Below are 13,855 nucleotides of genomic sequence, written 5' to 3' on the forward strand. Positions count from 1 at the left end.
AAAAAAAAAAAAAAAGAGAGAATAATTTGGCACTTTGCTATAAAATCTGCAAAACAGCAACTGGCTATATATCGACATCATTACTGCTGCATGTGGAAAAATGGGGAAATGTTATCTCACTATATTTTAATGGTATTAGCGTATCACAACATGTTGACTGGCAGCACTGATGTTTCTGGGTTCAAATCCACCAGCCAACTGAGGCTTTTCTGTGTGGAGTTTGCATGTTCTGTCTTGCCCTTTGAGAGCAGGGATAGTCTGCATTGTATAAAAATAACAAACTATGTTATTGATTTGCAAAAAATATCAGTGTTAATGTGAAAAGCTCGACGATTTATGTGTCCGATTCTCCTACGAAGTTGGGGTTGGTAAAGGCAGGCTGCAACACAAGAATGACATGAGTTTTTAGCACTGACATCAATACATTTGTTTATCCAACCATGACAGGCTAATTAAAAACTTACCACATCAATTTTACTGGTGCTTTTTGCTGGCAAGCTCAAGGTGCTCAGTTTATATCCACGCACACTGAAGACGTAGAACAGTCCAACTATTATGGCGACGACCACAATGACTGCAACGACGATGCCGGCTATCAGCCCTACGTCTGAGACAAACCAGCTCAGGTGAGATATTAACCTGCTAGAATCACTCCAATGTCTTACTTTGCTTATACCTATGCGATTGTATTTCAGTGACGCTTTACACTAAACCCTATTATTAGTATTCTAACATGTTCAATACTTGTGTAATAGTTGTGTCTGGATGTTAAATTGGCAACAAAGACAACATAAGGTTAAGGCAGATGGGGAAATTTTAGAGGAAATAAAACTTTAGTCTGTGTGTGGTACTAAATAAAATAAGTGGATCAGTACACTTGTTAATGATTGTGGCAGGGGACATTATTAACGGTTGCCATGAACAATGACCAACTTAGTAACTGAAATCCACACTTAAACCTGTAAGGCTGCAACAGGTGAAAAGTTGGGGAATTTCCAAAGTAGTTTTTTTTTTTTTTTTTTTTTTTTTGTCATCTGGGGACCACAAATGTCCCCAAAGTCTCAGAAATCCAAATGGGCGATTTTGCTCTACAAGGACTAGCTGATTTAGATCTGTTATTGTTGGGGTTTTTTTTTGTTTTGTTTATTATTAAATGCATGGCTTAATTATTATTTGCTGACATGAAAACCAAGTTATATTGTAAAGCAACCATATTTGTCACTTACTGTTAGCTGGAGCTTCAGTGGGATAAATTGGATTTTTGTTCTCATCTGTTTGATAAACTGAAAGACAGATTTACAAAGAGCCTGTTATTCCGCTGCTTATCATTACCAAATTCAATAAGCGTTATTAAAGCTGCAGAAATTGCCTTACATCTGTGCTGCATTAAAATATCTAAAAAGGGAAATGGGAAAAATGCTTACACTGAGGGTGGCGGCAAGCAAAACTTTTCTTCTCCATGCAGTTGTTGTCATTCCAGCGTCCGTCTTTGTACATCTCCACACAGTTCTCGGCCATGTTCCCTGGGTGAAACGCTGAATTGGGCTCATTGGGAGCCCAGTTGAGGAAGCTTACAGAGGTCTCATCTGTCCAGGCCCAGCCAACTGCAGGTTTAAAAGAAAAGTTGATTCATTTTACTGAATTAAGCCCTGGTACAATAGCCCTGTGAAAGCAACGAGTCTCTCTCTTTTTCTTTCCATTTGTAAACTCACAGTTGTTATCCCTGGTAAGGCCAATCCAGAGGTTCATATTTTTGCTGTAGTTGAAGCTCTTGAGGAATTCTACCTCTGCTCTGCTGTGAATGGAGACCAGCTCCATCCTGCCTGCCTGGCAGTAGTGTTCAGAGTCCGGCCAAGAGAAGCCGACATCACCACTGTACACATAGTAACAGTACTTGCCATAGGGTATCGCAAAGCGCTGACACATCCCATCACCAGGGGCGGGAGTGGTTGGAGGTTTCTCTGAGACACAAGTGTTATTATTAAAGGTTATATAAATGAAAGCATATATAATTAGTCAGAAACTGACTAAAAGCAATTAAAAAGAAAGGAAAAAAAAGTTCAATTCTGATTGAGTTTGTACCTGAGGTTTTCTTGCAGATGTATGGTTTCTCTAGGTCACACTTGGTGTCATTCCAGGTCCCGTGGAACATCCTCGAAGCATGCATACTCACACAGCCCTCATCCTTAATGTTAGTGGGCTCTCCTGGTCCCCACTGAGTGAAAAAAACTGGCCAACCATCTGTCCACATGTAGGAGCCATCATCCTGCATCACAAGGCAACAACATATGATTAAATGTTTAGATTGTCATGGATCACACAGTGCCGTTAGACAAGCATCAAGGAAGTGACTCCAAGAGTGCAGAAAAAAACAAATACCAGTGAGAGAAGACAGAAGGTTTAAATCCACAACTGATTACTCAGTTGTTTTTTTTTTTAGTAGCTCTGGTAGTTTTTATATTAGAGATGTCTGCCTTTGATTCCTAGTTTAATTGAAATGCGTCTACTTTTTTAAAAGTAAATCTTCCTAGTAAAATTTTCTCAATACTTTTTATTAATGTAGGATCTTTACTTGCAATAAGGTGTTTTCACCTTCTATAATTAGTGCCTTTCCTGGAGTATTTTTCTTCTATTTGTAGCATATTTAATGCGAATTCTTCTGAATTCTACTTGGAACTAAACTTTTCTGTTTCTCTCTAAACAGCACCTTGCGCTTCAGTCCAATCCAGGCATCAGCTTTTCCCTGCAGGACCGCTCCAGCCACAAAGGCCTGGTCGTAGCTCATGTCGATGCTGGCCAGATTGCCTCCCTGATCCTTGCAGGCTGCCTGAGCTGCATCCCAGGTCGCTGGCTCCTCCATCAGTTTGTAACAGTTCAGGTACCATGAGATGTAGCCTGCTGGGCAGGGGCTCTTTGTGGGTGGAGGCGGCTGGATACTGCTTGCTAATATTTAGGGAGATTGACAAATACTTAATAAGAAGGTTTAAGCTAGCATGCATTTAAAATGTTTTTTGTAGTCTGTGAAATGCAATTGCATCTGAGCAGGAAGAATTATCTCTGGAGTGTTTACTAACATTTCTTTCTGGAGCAGACGAAGCTGTGATTGTTGTCGCAGTTGTCATCGTTCCATTTGCCAGTTAATAGGGGGCTATGAGTAATCGTCACACAGTTTTCCTGTTGAGCAAACCAAGAATAGTCAAGGCTAAATGTGTCCTTTCCCTGTTTATGAGCCCACAACTTTACAGTACTTTCCCATCTGCTTCACTCGATTAGTGATAATCTGAAGCAAAGTGTCCTCACCACTCCGTTCGCATTGTTGGGCTCTTTGTCATTCCAGTTGGTGTACAGAACTGGACTGACCCCATCACTCCAGGCGTACTGATTCTCCACCAAGAGATCTGACAGACCGATCCATGTGGGGAGCTCCAGGTCCCTCAGGTAACTAGCAACAAAGTCTGTAGGAGAGAACGGAAATGTAAAGAGCCGTCTCTGTGGAGGAAACCTCTGTTCTAATAATGTTTTGTTTAATGGTTATATGCTGAGCTTACCATTCTCATACTGGTCATCAATGACTGCCAAGTCTCCTCCTTGCTCCCTGCACCAACTTCGAGCATATGACCAGTTTCCTTTAATATCATTCTTTTTTCCTTTGAACATGAAGCACTTATTGTTGAAACGCAGCCAACCTACAGGGGAGGAGGAAAATCGTAATGAGTAATAAACAGAGAAAAAATACTCCAGCTGATGTGAAAGAACCAGCAGCATTAGTCAGCCTGTGTGATTTAACCAAATTTGTATTTAAACTGTGTATGTTACCTGCAGGACAGTTGCCCTCCCAGGGCTGTGTTGGTGGAGGCGGAGTGTGAATATCTCCGGGGAACTTCTTACATACGTAACCTGCTGAAGCCCGACCACAGTTGGCATCGTTCCATCCACCTTAGCAAGTCAGAGTATATTGCACGCATCATTATAGTTAAGTCATAAAGACACATTAGTTAAAAAATAGCGTATTTGATCTAAATTGTCAGTTGACAGAAGGTGCAGTACCTTGATGTCTGTTCATCTGCACGCACTGCTCCTCCCCGTTAGCATTGTTGGGCTCACCAGGAGCCCAGTGAGTGTATGTCATAGGGGAGTGGTCGACCCACCTGAGCACATAAAACAGAAATTTTACAGTTTTACATTAAAAGAAAAGATTTTCCTCATCTTCAAATCTGTTAAAGTATGTTGAATGTTTTTAACCAGTAGTAAATTAGTGAATTTGGTCTAAATTTACTAACCAGAGCAATGATAACAATGGTCACATATATGAACTCATAATCATCAGTGCGATATACCGACAGCAAAGCAAATTAGGTCAAACATAAGGGTACTAACAAAAATAACACAGCACAGATTGAATGCAAGTTTTTCTCTTTGTAATCAGTATGGCATTGTAGATAAGTGAGATAAAGATGAGTCAACATGTTCCGGTATGAGGGCAAACCTTTCCTTCATAATTTGATTCAAACTGTGGGATCTTTGAGGTTAGGGCAGCTGTTCTCTAAATAAATCAGGCGTTTCACGTGGTGTTCATCTAAGTTCATCTAATCAACGTCAATTGATGTTGATGAAGTTACTCCTGCTGTCCCACACGTGTAAATATGTGCATCATTCTCATTTTTTTTCTGCATACTGTGTGAGGTTGCAAATATTTATTGAAGTCAGATGATATAATCTGACTTATAGTCAGCTGTGGGAAACTTATAGTTTTTCCAATTTTATAGTACATAAAAGGAGAAAAAGTAAAATATATGAAAATCAATTTGTGAATTTGTAGGGCTCTGTGAGTGCCCAGCGCTGAATAAAGACACAAAGATGTTTTCTGTGGCAATTCTCATTGTGGGCTGATTTTTGTGTATAAATGTGACCAAAAAAACTAAAACATAGCAAACCAAAGACGGTAAAACTTTGCTATTTGTAATACAGCCCTGGCTTATGCAAATTTTGTTCTGACATTTTCTCTCCCCCTCCCCTGGACCCTCAGCATGAAGTCCTGATCTGTTACATTAAATATCAGTTTTAAGGACATGAAATATCCCTAAATATTGTGAAATGGAAACTCTGCTGATCAGAACTATGAAAAAAGAAAATGACACAAAAAAGATTTGTTTAACATTTCTTTGCTTTGGTGCAATTGCTTAGAAACATACTTACACGTATTGTCCATCTACTGTGCCAAACATCCTCATGCCAATCCAGGCTGCAGTAACCTTTCCTGTCCCCACCTGAAACAGCAGCAAGACTTATCACTCATTTTTCCACAGTAAATAATCTCTAATGAAGTTAAAGATGAAAAAGCATACCATGCTGTTAACATATGCTTGTTCTTCTCTGTTTAGGATGGACACAAGTCTGGCTTTCTCTGCATAGCACCGTGTGAAAGCTGTGTGGAAGTCCACTATGTCAGTGTCATTGTAGTAATAGCAGATGTTTTTGTTCTTCCTCCAGCCGGGGTTCGAGCCACAATCGGGAGCTGAAGTTTGAAACGTTAGGAAAAAACAAACACTCAGACATTGTGAGGGTTTGTGAGGGTCTGAATTCATATAAAAATTGCTCTATCCTTAAGGGAAGCAAATTCATGACTTGATCCCTCTGTAGAGAAACGACAGGTGCCTTAGTTACCTGGTTCAGGTGATGGGGGCCTAGGGGGAAGGATGGGATCCTTTCCTTTAGTAATCTTGCATATCCAATCCTGATGAGCGTCACAGTTGAGATCATTCCACAACGAGTAGGTGCCATTCGCGTTGCTCACCATCTCTACACAGTCCTCCCGACCCTCGTGATTGTTTGGCTCCCCGTCACCCCAGTTGGTGTGGGACAGAGGCGTGCCATCGCTCCAAGAATATCCTGCAATAAGGGAGGAGTTGTTTTTTAGGTTTATTCTTTATTTGGCTTCCATTTAACCGGGTCCAGTCTGCAATACATATATTTTGCTCACCTCCTTCTATTGGGTTGCTCCTGAGACCAATCCACTTGGTAGTGCCTTTGCTGTACAGAGCAAGAAACTCTTCTTCCTCCTGAGTGTGGATGCTGGCCAGATTACCACCTCTGGCGATACAGTCCTCAAGCGCTGCTTCCCAGCTCTTCTTCAAGGACCAGTCCACGTTGTGGAAGAGCTGCAATAAATCACCCCTGGAAAATGAATAACTGACCTTCTCTTGCAGATAATCACACTTTTAGATGTTTAACTTTGAGCTGTTATTACCTTATAACAGTGCCTGAAATGGGGTTTGGCTGTCCAGCCAGCAGCACAGCCCTGTGCAGGAGGAACAGTCGGGGCCTTGGTGGGCGGGCTGATGTCAGGTCTGTATTTTTCACATACGAAGGCATATTTGTCCAAGCACTGCTTGTCATCCCAGAAACCACCAACCTGACCCGTTGTCATAGCCACACAAGTACCACCACCGTTATCTAAAAACAGAAAGAGATTTTGGTTTCTTGTGTTTATTATTAATAATAATAACAATAAGAAAAAACTAAACTACACAATTCTGGAGAAATTGGGGTGGGATTGTTGTTACTGGCGGGCTCGTTTTGTAGTTTGCCTCTGGTGCAGCAAAAAAGTTGGAGGTAAAAGAGGTTGGCTAACAAAGCTGAAGTGAGATGGCTTATAAACCCATGGCTAGCTTTTTTAATAGGCAAACTGTACTGTACCTCAGATAGCAGCTACTCTGTACCTAATGGAATTGCTCAGTGTTTGGAAGAATTTCAGTCCTACAAGTTTGTTTGTTTGTTTTTCAAAGTGTAGTCACCTTCACCTCAGAGACATTTTATTTTTTTAAAATATTTTTTTGGCTTTATTCAGTAAAAGGACTAGATGTTACAATCCCTGACAATGCATTGCTTTTGATGGAGAAAATCTTGGGGGATGGCTGCTATGAGGAAAAGCAGCCCAGAAACTTTACCAGCGGCACATATTGTTGTGTGCCTCAAGTTTCGTTCTTTTTACCCAAGCTAATCTGCCATTTTTCCTTGGTTAGGTTTAGGGATTAGAGATCTGATCTAAATTATTAAAATTTGGGACACATCATCAGTAGTGGACCTTGGATTCATCGGGCGTTTTGGCCATTATCACTGGACACCCTCATCCAAGGAGGCCCTGCCAGGGCTGAGCAGGCCCCAGAGTGTGTCACTGGTTTATGTTAAAATTGTTATTTCGCTTCTTCTTTTACCTGTTTAGTTTTCTACAGTTTATTCTATTTCTTCAAAGGGACAGAAAAGGTGATAGAGAGGAGTAAGAGAAGTAAGTAAGATAAGATTGGAGAGAGCAGAGAGGAGGGCCGGAAGGGGGGCGCCCGATCTGGCTTCCCACACTTCCCCACCAGATTGGGCTGTACTATCTATCAGCCTAACTATCAGCCGTGCAGCATATGGTCGCCTGCTCATCCAACTGAGCTAAACCAGCCCACCTCAGCGACATTTACCTTGTTGTTGTAAAGTTGTCCCTCTGAAATAATTTTGTAAACAGGAAAATGTTTACAGTTTTCTGTCTAAGATGAGGAGAAAAAAATCTGAAATATGTGTTGATGTGTATTACACAATATATACCAAAACAAATCATCGTGAAAAATGTCCCATGCTGTTCTCAAAGCCACAACCTTCAACATACAAAGCAGAGGTGAGAGAAAGCTGGTTCTCCATTCAAAGTCAATGGGACCAAAAAAAGTGAAATATTTCAGAAATGCAGCAGCTAGCCAGCTTTATGTAGGTCAGTGTTAGGTCAGTACCTGGCTGGTTCCTGTCCCAGTGAGTAAAGCTGAGAGATGAACCATCATCCCAAATGTAGTCCACCCCTCCACCTGCCCCCCCATGAGCACGCAGGCCAATCCACCAAAAACCAGTCTTTCCTGACAGCGCCGCTGTAAAATGTGACTGCTCATAGCTGCAGGAAAACGGAACAAAGAGATGATAATGACAAACAGACAATAATGTACAAAAAAGACTACTGGAGTGCACAACCTCAGCTGGAAAAATTGCCCCTATACAAGTGGAGCAATTTAAAAAAAAATCTAAAATTTTGAAATTATTTGGATTCCGGGGGGGGGGATTATGAAATATTCTGTGAATCACAGGGGAGGAAAATTCTTCTTCATGAGTTTTTCAGAGATAAGAGTGTTGTTGAGTGACACTGGATTATAGCACCATAAGTATAGGCTAAGATTTTATGTATCATCCAGATACATAAAATCCAGAATCTGTAGTTTTGCAATAATAAGCATCCTTATATCACCCTCAGACAGACATGTGACTCACATGTCTCCAATATGCAGCAAGACGGCATCCTGCTCCTCACAGAAGGCCTTAGCATCAGACCAGCTCCTAGTCGTCTCCTCCATCCAGTAGCAGGAGTAGCGATATGCTTCCCAGCCCTGACACACACATTAAACACCTTATTACACATCTGGCATTGTCACTTCTGCAGTGTGAGGTTAAACTTGAAAAGGCAGAGAAATGTGACAAGTCGATGTTTGTCGCACCTGAGGACATCCGTACACAGTGGGCTGTACAGAAGGCAGTGGGTAATGTGCTTTGGGCATTTTGCAGATGTATGTATTGAGTTCTGTGCAGGTCACGTCGTTCCATCGGCCAGACTGAAGGAAAATTAGTATGATCAATCAATCAATCAATTAAGATTGATGTCAAAAAGACCACAACTGACTACAAAGATCACTTTATTTGCTTTCACCAGTGAGGGTTTTCAGGTTTCTCACCTGGTGCAACATCTCGACACAGTCCTCACTGAACCCATCATGGTTGTTGGGTTCCCCTGGAGCCCAGTAGGTGAATGTTGTTATGTGTTGATCAGACCATGAGAACAAGCCAGCATAAAACAGGTCATTTAGACCAATCCAGATGTCACTGGTGGCTGTGAAGGACAAATAAATATCAAGTTTAAATCAAGTGTGACTTAAGAATGTAAAAGGCTTTTCTAAACCTTTAACATCTACTTTAGTTTAAACACAGAGAAAATAAGTGTAAATCCATACCCATGTACAGGTAGCCTTCCAGCCAGCTCTGCTCTGTCATGGAGAGGATGGAGACAAGTTCAGCACCCAGAGCCCTGCAGCTGCTCTGAGCATCATGCCACGTCTTTTTGTCTCCAAAAGGTTTGTAGCAGAAGTCCCCAAACTCAAACCAGTCAGGTCCGGAGCATCTCAGCTCTGTGGGAGAGAGTGGAAAGAGAAACGGCAGAATAACAACACAGAACAGATTAACTCATAAAATCATCATTACTTCTTCAAAAAGTGGAAGCTGAAAGAAATTAAGAGGTTCTAACTGCATGTCAACTTACCTCCATCTGCAAAAAAGTAAGACACAGCATAGTTTCCATCATATCTGTTGAAAGTAAAGGCATTGAATCAGCCTCTCGGGACTGCCCCGCTACTAAAAAACAAAACAAGAACTAAGAAACTCATCTACTCACTGCCGTGAGGTAATGCCATTCCTCGTGGATCCAGGGTAGAAGTTCTGTCCGTCAGCTTTTAGCAAAGTGCAGTCTCCTCCAATCTCATTCAGCACCACTCCAGCATGGATAGCTGCTGCACAGATGTTTGAGTCCTGTTTAAGAAAGAAGAGAGAGGTAATGCATGCACAGACACAAACATTCTGGCAATGGTACGTACTGATGTGCCGGCCTGCAGGAGTCGGACTAGTTGTGCAACCTCTGTTGGGTCTAGGTATCAATGGTGATACCGACACTAATTAACAACCTCTGTTACTTAACTGACCATATCAATATCCCAGAAGTTTAAGTGACGTGATGCTATACTCTAATTAAAAAGTGTTCTTTTATTTATTTATTTTTTACGTACCCCTCGATACAATGTAGTGCCATACACTGTGTAACCAGCTTTGGCACAGTCTGCTGGACAGTGGACACTGAAAGACATGAAAATTAGTGTAGAAATGTGTGACTAATAATCCAAAGAACAATGACACAAAGAGCTACAAATTCAACTTTATTACAGTATATTTGTTAAAAAAAGATGAAAAATATATTTTTACTTACGTCATTTTATCATTAGCAAAGTTGAAGTTGGGCTTGCTGGCACATGTAACTGCATCTGTTGAACAACCGATATTTTATAATGACAAACCATATAAATTTAGATTTGTATTTAAAAAAAGGTTTAATCTGGAGTTAAGTCAGTTTCCTTACAGTCTGGCGTGCATCCTAACACCTCAAACCGAAGGCCTGCCTGACTGCTGAACTCCACTGGAAGGATGCGGATGAACTGAGCTGACACAGGCGTCCCCAGCAGCTGAGTCTCAGCAGTGTTTCTGTCTGTTGCTCCTGGTAAAATCTGGAACTGAATGAGAGAAATAGAAAATTGTTATCATGGATATTTAAACAGATAAACCTGTCCAAGAGCTCCCAAGTGTGGCTTTGAACAGTCTTGATGTCTGGCAGGTGGTAGACCACAAAGTCGCTATGCAGTTTCATGCAATTCTTACTCACATCCCCATCAGCTGGGTAGTCAGTCCAGGTCAATCCATTCATACTGTGCTGAATCTTAAATTTGGTCACCCAGTGGTCATTCTGTGGGCAACCCTGAATCACAATCCCCGTCACTTTTCTGGTCTCACCAAGGTTTACCTGAATCCAGCTTGAAGCAGCTGTAAGAGGACAGAGACAGGGTAGAAGATAGGACCTTTGTTGTGCCAAAACCCAGAACCCCAACCTCAAGTTTTAACTAACAATTCAAATATTATTACACATGTGTGATCCCTGGGTTGGTGCATACCATTTCCTGATGGCATCCAGCAGGAATTTCCATTCAGACGAGCTTTGTTTGGAGTGAAGGAGCCAATGGAGGAGGAAGCAGAGAGCATGGCATCTGAGATGTTGCCATGTTCAAGACCCAAGCCATGCAGGCACACTGAGCATTCAAAGCACAAAAGCATGAAGCCGGAATTGCACTAACTCAAGATAAATATGTAATACTACAGTAAACATTAGCACTGATTATAAAATGTTTAGAGAAACCGATGGAGAAGTTACCTTTTTGTTCACAGCTGTAGATGAGCTTAAGATATTTGGAAACAGTGGGGCAGGGGTCTGGGTCCACATTGGCATACGCAAAGCAGAACGGAAGGTTGTCACACATTTTTCTGTACTTAGGAAGGATGCCGCCTACTGTGCAGTTGCCTAGAATATAGTAATATCAATATTTACTTAATTAATTTGATTTACATTGATACATACCTGCAGATAAAGTTTTCAAAAAATCACTGAATCAAATACACATCATCAATATATGTTGTAACAAATGTGCAGCACCACTTTCTGAGCCATCGAAGTGTGGACAGATGTCGGCATTCTGTCGTCCGTAGAAAGCAGACCGGATGTTAATCACACTTTCCTGTGGACAATGAAGGACAGCAGCGGAGCCCTGGCATACCAGTGCAGTCAGAAAGCCTACAATAAAAAGTTGATGCGTTATTCCAGTGCAAAAATAATATATATTATAGATGAGGGTAGAATAATTAGCCTAAACATGAAAATTTCCCAAGTACCTTTAAACAGAGCAAGGAATTTTTAACACAGCTTTTCCAAATATTCTAGTATTAATTTGGAGACTTACAGTTTTTTTACTTTGCACATAGAAAAAAAAAATTTCACCAAAGCCAAAAAATTATTAGCCTCCCTTATGCCAATAGTCAGTTTTGCATTTTTTTTTTCATTTGATAACAGCCTGCAGTCATTTGTTGTAGTTTTCAGCAGGTCTCACACGTCTCCTGAGTGATTCCAGTCCATTCTCTCAACCTCCCGCAGATTCGATGGTCTTCTTTCATGGCTCTTCAGTTCACCCCACAAATTTCCAAGATGTTCCAAGTCAGGGCTTTGTGAAGGGCAGTCAGTAACGTCCACTTTGGTCTTCTGGAGGTTGTTCTTCACCAGGAGTGATGTACGTTTTGAGTCATTGTCAGTGTTCTTAAGGTTGTAAACCTCTCCCTTCTTTCTCTAAATACAATCAGTGTCTCTGTGGGCAAAGAGCTCTAGTTTCATGTCATCTGACCAAAGGGTATGCGTCCAGTGTGCATAACCTTTCTCCAGGTTGTCTATAGTATACTTCAGTCCAGCTTAAACTTATCTTTTCTGCAGAAGAGGAGTTTTTCTTGGTCTGTAACCTCACAGTCCCTTCCTGTGTAGAGTTCTAGTGATTGTCCTTTTCAAGATTATAATTCCTGACTTGGCTGAGTTATTCATTAGTGTCTTTGCAGTTATTCTGGGGTAGACATATTTCTCATTCTTTGAAATCTTTCACTTTCTACATCTGCCAGGTGTGGCTCTCTTTGATTTTCTTTATACTAGTTCTCACTCCAGTTCTTGAAACTTTAGAAATGCTGTGATAACTATATCCATCTCCTGCTTTGTGAGCAGTGACAATTCTTTTTCTCAAGTCTGAACTGATTTCTTTTTTTTTCCAGGTGACAACTGAGACAGCAGTTTTTTGTATTGTGTGTAAATTGGAAGATAAACCTCAGTTTTTACTTGATTTTACAAACTTTAAGCATTGAAAATTTACAGCACATCATTGCACGGCAGTGGTTTGTGCTATTAGTCAGTAAAGGGGTTAGTTTTTCACTGCGGTCATTTTTGGTTTTTCTGTAATAATTCTGTTATTATGTGCAAACTGAAATTATTTATGCTTTTTAAAGAAAACTAGTATGTTTAGATCTCAATCTCTTGCTCTGTTAACCAACTGTATCTTTTTATTGTTTCAAATTAACACTGAGGTATCACTGTTACCATCATGAGGTGGAGGTGGCTCAGGTGTTCTTCCTGGAAAAAGTAAACATCTATCAGAAATCTGAAAATTGTCAAATTCTTATTTTCCAAGCATCATCTGGAGCATCATTTCTCACCTCTCCGCTTGCAGATATATCCTCTCTTGTACTCACAGTTGTCATCATTCCAGTAGCCATTGTTTATGAGCATACTCAGACAGTCTTCGCCATAATAGTCATCTGGGTTCCCTGTGAGAAAAGACGAGCATATTTTTCACTTTAGTTTTTGTTTTTAGTCTTTAGTTTTAAGTCTGTAAGTATTTATAAAGCATCAGATTTGGCCTTTAACCTGCATTCCAGTGGATGAATCTGAACGGAGAGCCGTCTGTCCATTCCCAACCACCTTCAGTCATGGAGTCATGACCCCCCATCCACATAGAGATCCCAGTGGGACTCTGCTGGATTAAAGCTGAGAGGATATTTTAAAAAAGCAGCAAATTATAGCAGGTTGAGATTATTAATAGATCTAAAGAAATAAGAAACAGTCAAATGTGAAGATAAAGATAAAACACCAGACTAATGAGCAAAGTTCTAGGCCCTTTTCACTCCTTGGTTGCAGTTATGTGTGCATTGTTGCACCGGCCACACCCAAAAGTGGGAGTGTACCTGTATACCTAGTCAGTCTTTGAAGATGATTTACAGTATTTAGGGGAGAAAAAGTCTCCAGTGCCCACTAGTGGTAGCATTGAAAAAGACATCACTAGTTACACCGCTCCAAAATTCTACAATACATGAAAGCGACACAATCTCCAAACTGCAAAATTTTTCAAGCATAAATTTCAAGCAAATATCTGCACATATCAGCTCTGAAACACCTACAAACTGAAAAGTGAGAAGTTGACTGAGAAATTGAGAAAAGCAGTTAAAATATGTCGTCTAAAATAAAAATAAAAAAATCACATTTAGCATATTATTACACTGAAATATGATTAAAAATGTCATATTTTCATATTTAGGAGCAACAGCACGATTCAATAGAATCCTTTAGCCCTCAAGGTATCAACCTATTTTAGCAACTTAT

The 13,855-nt window shown here is 40.6% G+C and overlaps 1 protein-coding gene across 1 annotated transcript; it reads right to left on the bottom strand.

The window, feature by feature from the left end:
* Nucleotides 1-40: 40 nt before the first annotated feature.
* Nucleotides 41-13,393, bottom strand: LOC308392331 (macrophage mannose receptor 1). Its single transcript, XM_080875308.1, has 34 exons — nucleotides 13,124-13,393; nucleotides 12,913-13,023; nucleotides 12,797-12,829; nucleotides 11,324-11,461; nucleotides 11,045-11,191; nucleotides 10,788-10,922; nucleotides 10,502-10,659; nucleotides 10,202-10,352; nucleotides 10,052-10,106; nucleotides 9,855-9,921; nucleotides 9,467-9,600; nucleotides 9,335-9,378; nucleotides 9,030-9,203; nucleotides 8,754-8,908; nucleotides 8,520-8,633; nucleotides 8,296-8,411; nucleotides 7,770-7,924; nucleotides 6,248-6,453; nucleotides 5,981-6,158; nucleotides 5,665-5,889; nucleotides 5,346-5,515; nucleotides 5,197-5,267; nucleotides 4,048-4,148; nucleotides 3,817-3,936; nucleotides 3,549-3,686; nucleotides 3,301-3,455; nucleotides 3,075-3,174; nucleotides 2,708-2,943; nucleotides 2,083-2,266; nucleotides 1,713-1,961; nucleotides 1,425-1,604; nucleotides 1,227-1,283; nucleotides 465-607; nucleotides 41-379 (listed from the first exon to the last, which is right to left on the bottom strand). Exons 1-34 carry the CDS (start codon nucleotides 13,209-13,211, stop codon nucleotides 335-337), a joined length of 4,533 nt encoding a protein of 1,510 aa, XP_080731434.1. The 5' UTR covers nucleotides 13,212-13,393; the 3' UTR covers nucleotides 41-334.
* Nucleotides 13,394-13,855: the final 462 nt, after the last annotated feature.

This window comes from Rhamphochromis sp. 'chilingali' (assembly GCF_963969265.1).
Source record: "Rhamphochromis sp. 'chilingali' genome assembly, chromosome: 2".
Taxonomy (NCBI): Eukaryota; Metazoa; Chordata; class Actinopteri; order Cichliformes; family Cichlidae; genus Rhamphochromis; species Rhamphochromis sp. 'chilingali'.